This window comes from Meleagris gallopavo, chromosome 2 (genome assembly GCF_000146605.3).
Source record: "Meleagris gallopavo isolate NT-WF06-2002-E0010 breed Aviagen turkey brand Nicholas breeding stock chromosome 2, Turkey_5.1, whole genome shotgun sequence".
NCBI classification, from domain to species: Eukaryota; Metazoa; Chordata; class Aves; order Galliformes; family Phasianidae; genus Meleagris; species Meleagris gallopavo.
Genome location: NC_015012.2, coordinates 4,199,339 through 4,207,047, shown reverse-complemented (window position 1 = coordinate 4,207,047; position 7,709 = coordinate 4,199,339). Strand labels below are relative to the sequence as shown.

The 7,709-nt window shown below is 58.3% G+C and overlaps 1 protein-coding gene across 1 annotated transcript; it reads right to left on the bottom strand.

Annotated features, from left to right (window-relative positions):
* On the bottom strand, positions 1-7,703 carry SRF (serum response factor). Its single transcript, XM_010706424.2, has 6 exons — positions 7,471-7,703; positions 4,764-5,025; positions 3,007-3,126; positions 1,909-2,100; positions 1,444-1,520; positions 1-1,175 (listed from the first exon to the last, which is right to left on the bottom strand). Exons 1-6 carry the CDS (start codon positions 7,636-7,638, stop codon positions 1,080-1,082), a joined length of 915 nt encoding a protein of 304 aa, XP_010704726.1. The 5' UTR covers positions 7,639-7,703; the 3' UTR covers positions 1-1,079.
* Positions 7,704-7,709: the final 6 nt, after the last annotated feature.

The window sequence follows — 7,709 nt, the reverse complement described above, 5'->3', positions numbered from 1 at the left end:
TTTCTCTTTTTTCCCCCCCAAGGCTTCTTTTGTCTTTAACTTAAAAAAAGAAGTTACAGTAGCTGCTCCTTTCCCTAAGGATGCAGCAGCTCCTTGCTCGCTCGCTCTCCCTGCAGGGCCAGGGAGCAGCTCCCATGCAGGACCAAGCACACTCCAGTCCTTCTCCCACGGCCCTGCTGAGGCTCCTCCAGCCCCGGTGCTCCCAGGAGGAGCATGCTGCCCACCAGCAGCTCAGTGCCCCACGGACTCTTCCCTTTGGCACTGGAGTTGCTTCTCCACCTTGCATCAGAAAATTTAGAAAGCGGTGGCTGGAGCTGCAGCAGAGGGATGCGGAAGAGATCCAGTCACGTCCCCCCTTGGGCATACGGAGTCCACAAGCAGCACGAGGCCAAGATGGGAGCACAGGACTGGGCTGGCAGCAAAGCCCCCCCCTCCCCCAGGGCCTTGCTGAACTGCTGGGCACCCACTGAGTGCTGCAGCTGCCAACCCACCAGGCAGCCCAGCAAGGAGGCACTGAGGGCAGAGGCCTTGCTGTAGTGCACGTGAGGAGGCTGGGGCCATACACCAGGCCCAACCAGAGATACACGTCCAAGTAAGCTGCTTGCTCCCTGCAGAGGCCAGGGAGAGCTGCCGCAGCCAGGACCCATCCCCCCCACAAAGGCACATTGCTGAGGCCTGTGCAGCTCTGCAGGACAGCTCCAGGCCCCAGCCCCACACAAACACCCACAGATGGGGTGAGCACCCCTAAGGGTCCAGGGCCTCCAGCTGGGAAAGGCCCCCAGGATTTATGTACAGCACGGAGCACACCCTCCCCTCAAGAGACAAGCTTCTTTGGCTGGCGAGAGACGAGCATCCCATCGGCCCCCAGCCCTGCACGGCCTCAGCACAGCTTCTCCCCAGGCGGGTCCTGCAGCCCCTTGCATGCTGTGTGTGTGGGTGGGTGCGTGTGTGTGTGCATGTGTGGATGAAGGAAACGTGAAAAGGCAACAATAAATAACTGGTGCAGTCTGTACGAGAGAGTTGCTGCCAGCCCCAGCATGACAAGCCGGGGACGGCACAAGGCCAGCGGCAGAGGCCTCTCAGTCACTCTTGGCGTTGTGTGAGGTGTCCAAGTTGACCACCTGCAGCTCCGTCAGGCTGCTGCCGCTGCTGCTCTGCTGCCCAATGACAGCCATCTAGAGAGAGAAGGGAGGAGCTGAGGGACAGCATGCCCTTAATTCTGCTTCCACCAGCAAGCCAGCATCCCTCACCCAAGGAGGGCAAGAGCTCCTTGCCCATGTGTAGGTGGCACAAACAGCTCCCCCAGCTCTCCAAGACCTGAGGACTGGTCCTACTCGAGTGCCCAGGCCCAAAAAGGATGTCAGGCAGAGCAGAACCAGCACCGCCCCAGAGGAAAAGCAGGGACAGCCCCCACCACATCTGCAAGCACCGCTCTGCACCTACCTGGTGAAGCTGGACAGCTGAGACTGGGATCTGAACGGTGCCTGATGGGGCTGTCAGGAACACCTGGGGGACGCCACCTGCCACAGAGGGAATGACACAAATGACATCATTTTCCAGACGCTGGGAGCCCAGCATAAACCTTCAATCCACATCCTGCACGCGTGCCTTCATACTGTTTTGGCCCCTCATGCACCTACGCACCCCTCTCCAGTCTTCCTGCCACCCCCACCTGCCACTGGCTGCCCCATTTCCATGCTCCCCACACCAGCAACTCTCACCCTCTCCCCCAGCAAATAGCTCAAGGAATCCTTTACACAGGAGAGGAGCTAGTTCTAAAAAGCACAGACCCTTACCGGGTCTTTTCGACAGATACGATGGCTTAGAAGAAAACCCTGCGGAATCAATACGTAGCAAAAAAAACATGCAAAAATGAAAGCCCCCAGAGCAGCACCAACCCAAACTTACCCTGATCCTGGACCTGGCTGTGGGACACCTGCATTGCTGAGGGTGCCTGCGAGAAAGCATTGAGGACTGCAAGTCCACCATCCGCAAGGCCAGAGGTGGGTGCGTACATCACCGCGTGCGGGCTGGGGTACATCATGTGGCCACCCACGGTGGTTGGCACAGACGACGTCATGATGGTCGCTGGGAGGGTCACTGGCAGCAGAACAAACTACACGTGAGCCACACTGCAGGAACCTGCCACGCTTGCACACCTGCTCAGCCACACTCCCTCAGCCCCCACACATGCTAGCAGCAGACGTGTGGAGGTACCCACATTGTTCTCCCAAGAAACCCAGGGAACAAGCAAGAGAGTTTTGATCAGTGAGAACTGAGGGCAAGGCAGTCTTATAGCCAAGAATCCCAAGACTGAACTCAAACCATGCTACAGGTTTCCTGATGAAGCTAATTAAGCTGTTGGACTGGGTTCAATCTGCATCCAGGCACTTTTTTTTTTTGTAGAAAAAAAGGCGTCCTCTGTACATACAAAGTCTCAAGAACATGCAAACCAATGCCTTGTGCAAGGGGCAAAGTTGGACCAATAAGAAACCATCTGAGAACTAGGGAGACCCTAGCAACATGCTCCCAGCTCCATGTTGCAGGATAAGGATGAGAGGTGACAACCTGAAGTTGCATCAGGGTAGGTTCAGGTTGTGTCTTAGTAAACATTTCTTCTCTGAAAGAGCAGTGAGGCAGTGGCACAGCTGCACAGGGAGTGATGTGGTCAACATCCCTGGAGGTGTCCCAGAGCCGTGGAGTTGTGGCACTAAGGGACTTGGTTGGTTGGCATGGTGGGGATGGCTTGATGGTTGGACTTGGAGACCTTAAGGATCTCTTCCATCCTTAATGATTCTATGAAAGAGCTGAGTACCTCAGCACAGCAGCACCTACCTAGAAGCAGCACAGCACAGGAGCTGGTAATAGGGATAAATAGATCTGGGGAACTGTCAAAGTGGTTGGGATAGCTGGACTGAATGATGCTGGGCCAGGAGCAGGAGCGAGTCAGCATCAACAGTGGTTAGGAAGAAAGAGAGAACACAGTTATCATAAAGTCCCTGTTACCTGTTCCACTGGGAGAGGTCTGAGTAAGGTCAGTGCTGCTGTCACTGGAGGGAGACGTTTGCTGCGGTGCCTGGTGCACCTGGATCGCCTGGACAGGGACTTGCTGAGCCATGGTGCCACCTGGGGAGAGAAGGGAGCCTTCAGTCTGTCAGCCTTCATCCTTCTCTGGCCATGCACAGCTCCACACACGGCCCATCACAGGGCTGGCACACAAGGACCAAGGAAGGGTCAGCTGGCCTACAGGGCTCTGGAGGGAAAAGAAAATGCCACAGCAGCTTCTGTCCAGCATCTAGGTATAGTTCAGGGATGTCAGTGGCCCTCATTACCATTCCTGGCTCCACAAGGACGCAGCACAGAAGATGCTGGGAGGAGAGGGCCCCCGCACAGTCCATTGCTCAAGCAGCCCCACAAAGCCAGGCTCACAGCATTAAGCAGAACAGCAAGAGCTCACCTTCCAGCAGGGTCTTCACCCTCTGGAGCCCAGCATCATTCTCTGCAGGGCACTCAGGAACAGCCACCCCAAAGATACTGCAGTGCCTTGCACAGGAACAAGAGCACAGCTGCCCCAACACACAGCCCAGAGCTGCACACAGCCTCTGGGGCAGCCTGCTCACCACATGGCTCTCAGCATGGCTATACAGACACTGAGCAGGACACGAAGCTCCCCCTCAGGCTCGTGTTTTGCCTCCAGAGGGAACAGCAAGTGATGCCAAACAGAAACCCCAGGTTGGGCATCTCCCCACACACTGCACCAGAAGCCACAGGTTGGGTATCTCCCTACACAATGCACCAGAAACACACAGAATCACTGATTATTCTCTTAGCTCCCCCAGACCAGAAGGGAAATCTGGTCCCCTTGCGTGGGCCCACAGGAGCTGTAAGAGGCCATCAGACTTAGCAGCATGGAAACAAGCAAGCACAACACAAGAATACTGTCTCGCCCTCAGTGCTGGTACCAAGGAGACGGTACCCCAGCCCTAGCACAGCACTCAGAGAGCCCTCCAGCTGGTACAATAAGAGATTCCTGCCAAGGACAATGCCCACACAGCAACACCTCTGCCTCTTTCATCACCAATCTTCTGCACTGTGCCTCAGCAGCCAACTACAGATCTAAGCGTGACAGCACTCAAAACCACATCCACAGGGCATCTTAGCACCACAGTCTCCCTCCTTCCATCACTCCCCCCAGCTCCCAGCTGGGGTCAGCTCCCTGAGCAAGGACAAGACCCCTGCAGGAGCCTCCGTTCGCCCCCCAGTCTAAAATGAACGGAGCAGAAGCAAGTGCTGACCTGTCAGCGACACGATCTGCCCTCCAGCTCTGGCAGGGAAGTGGAAGACCGTGTGCTGTGCCTGATGCAGCTGTCCAGCTGTACCCGCGACCGCCTGGCCCTGCTGGCTGGAAAGAGCCAGCGGGTGCGGCTGTAAATGAGGGAGAGGAATGGCAGGGGTGCCCAGAGACAGGGAAGCACCTGCCAAAAGGAGGGAGAAAAAAAGGCTTCATCACCATCAGCTCTTTTTGCTCCCTCCAGGCTTCTCAGTGCTGCCCTGGGGTACCCCTGCTCAGCTCCCTGCTACCACATCCTTCCCAGCAGCAGGGCCCTAAAGGAACTGTCACCGCTCGAGCAAAGCGTCCCAGCCATAATCATCCTAAAGCAGCAACCATTGCCTCCACCTGCAGCCAGGTCTCCCGTTCTCAACATGTTTCGAGTGCAGAGACAGACAGATGGACACGGCGTTCAGCACTGAGTAGCACTGACCTGACATGAGGGTGAAGCCGGTGGGTATCTGCATGAGGCCCCCGGATGTCACTGCACTGGCTCCAGTAGTCTTCAGCACTGTCCCGTTGGCACTGGTGACGGCACTGGGGCTGATGCTGGCAGACACTGGCGCCAGGTAATTCGTGATGGGGAACGAGGGGCCGCTGCTGACCTGCATGGAGGACGAGGTGGTAGGCGCCGTCTGGATGGTGGACGTTGTCCCGGGCAGGTTGGTGACAGTGAAGGTCGGTTTCAGCACGTCCTGGGGAATGAGAAAAGGTGACAACTCAGGCTCTGCGGGCTGTACCCCCGTGCTGCCAAGGAAGGGTTAAGACGGGCACGCTTGCAGCCCTCCCGCAGCACGGCGGGCCCAGCGCTCCCACGTGCTGCGCCTTGTTCCCGGCTTGTCAGGCTGCCAGCAGCCAGGAATTCACAGCTCTGCAAACAGCTAAAAAAGGGAAGGCAGCCCATTTTAGACAGGGGGGAGCCAATCCCGGGCACTCGGCCCTGCCCCAGGGCCCATCGAGGGAGGAGAGCAGAGCCCCTCTGCCTTGGCACTGCGGTCCCCCACATCCAAATTAGAAGAGGCACGTGATCACGGCGCGGCGCCCAGCGCAGGCACTTTCCATTAGCTCAGCCACAGCCCCCCGCAACATGGGAGCCACAGGCACACTCCCACCTGGACCATGAAGCCCACTTGGCTGTGTGAGCCACAGCCGAGTGGGCTCACTTCCAGCTGGAACAGCCCAGCTCCCTCATCCCCAAGCACAGCTCTGCACGCCCCAGGGCCTGTAACATCTCCACACTACATCCTCTGGGGCATGGGAAAGGCAGCCTGAGAGATGCATACAGAGCACCCCAGGACTCCCTTAGAACTTGAGGGCAAACCATGCTACAAACAAAAAAGCAAAGGGGCTCTAACCACACACACACACACAACTCTGTCCTCCCCAGCCTGCCATCTCCGACATGCTACTCCTAGGTTGCAATGACAGCACAGAGAACTGGGACAATCTTCAGGGTTGGACACCCGCTCCTCCCACCTGCCTGGGATGCTCCTGAGCCTCTGGGCACCCTGACCCATCCCAGCACCCCACTGAGCTCAGTCTGCATGCAGGAGCCAAGCCATGAGCCACACTCAGCACTCCCACAGGTTTGGGATAGCCCTTTAGGTTCTGGCCCAGGTGCTACGCAGGAGGGATCGCATTCTGCACTCCAGTACCTGCTCTGCACTCCAGGTGGGGCAAAAAGCCCCCTTCCTCCACCCGAAGCTCCTATTCCAACTCTGATCTCCCTCCAAACAGGGCACTGGGTCCTTTGGTGGATGGCCCAGATCAGCACACAACAGCTCTGCTGGGAGGCTGGAGCTATCCCAAATGCACAGCATCCCCCTGTCCCTGCTGCCATCCCAGCTGCGCTCCAGGGCAGGCTCTGTGTCTTGGCACAGCAGCAGGACCTTGCAGCTGCTGCTGGCTGCATGGCTCCTCACGCTGCTGTTGCAGCCAAACACCAGCAGGTCCTGTCCGTACAGGGAGCAGCTCTCAGAGCATCAGCAGGGCTGTGCCTGGAGCCTAAGCCAAAGAGCACCAAGCTGGGCTGGCACCAGAGAGAAGCAGGTTCAGATCTCTGCAAAGTGACCACGCCACAAGAGCACGTTTCCTTTGGGGCCACCTGGCAGCATTTCCAGCGGAAACCTTAAAGGACGCTGTGTGAACAAGCCCTGCACCAGGGACAAGTCAGTGGCACGCGCAGCCCTTCCTGCCCCACGCCTGCTGGGAAGGGCTGGCAGAGCTCCCATCAGGCACCCAAGGGAGTCACGCCAGCCTGGGGCAGCTGGGTTCCCATGAGTAGGAAGCCTTCCAGGGCCCAGCCTTGGTTCAGGGGCACCAGCCCACACCACCTTATCCCTTCACAGTTCCGCTGGGATCCCTAGCAAATATTTTGCCCTCAACGGTATTTATGGGGCTGAGCAGCATACTTAGAGGGAGAGCAGGAATCCCTTCCCCAAGTACCCAGCAGCACCACAACCAGAGGTGATGTGGGATGCAAACACACACGAGGATCCCCAAGGCACCAAGCTAGGTTTGTGCTTAGCCTTTGGGGTTACACTAACAGCATAGGGTTCTCAAGCACCCTCACTGGGTTCTGTTGCCCTGTGGAGGCTACCCAGTGTGTAAGGCTGGCATACATACACAGGGCAAAGCTAGCTGGAAGAGCAGAATGTTGCTGTTCATCCCGCTGGAACGGGTACAGCAGAGCTCACAGCACCCAAGTGGACCCAGGGAACCGCAGCACAGCCCTGGGTCCGTGCACATCTCAGAGCATCTGTGTGCCCAACCACTGGAGCCCCTCGAGGAGCTGCATCAGGGCACACCGAGCTGCCCTGCCCCGGGGCTTCCCAGCAGTGGGCCGCCAGGCAGAGAGCAGGAACACTCGGTCCGGCCAAGTGTTTCCATTCCCCATGTCCTCCCTGCCCCCTTCCAAAACAGCACCAAAGCAAGAGACAGCTGCAGCTTATAAGGAATGTGAGGGGCCCTGCCAGGGACTCTGGCGAGGGAAACCAGGCCTTATAAGGCCATGGAGGCAGAATCAAATTTTTATCAATGAGTGCGAGCGCATGGAGACGCCCGGGGAGAGATAACGGCGCCCAGAGGCGGCCGGGGGCCGAGCGGCACGGGAGGGAGCCCAGCCCCCAGCGGGGCCTCACCTTGGTCTCCCCGCTGCTGTCCGACTCGGACACCTGGTAGGTGAGGTCGGTCTCCTCGAAGCCCGTGGCGCTCATGCGCTGGTCGGTGGTGGGGTCGGAGCGCGGCGGCGAGTCGGGGGAGTTGAGGCACGTCTGGATGAGCGCCTTGCCCGTCTCGCTGGTGATCATGGGCTGCAGCTTGCGGGTGGCGAAGGTGTACACATGGCCCGTCTCGCTGGCCACCAGCAGCAGCACCTGGG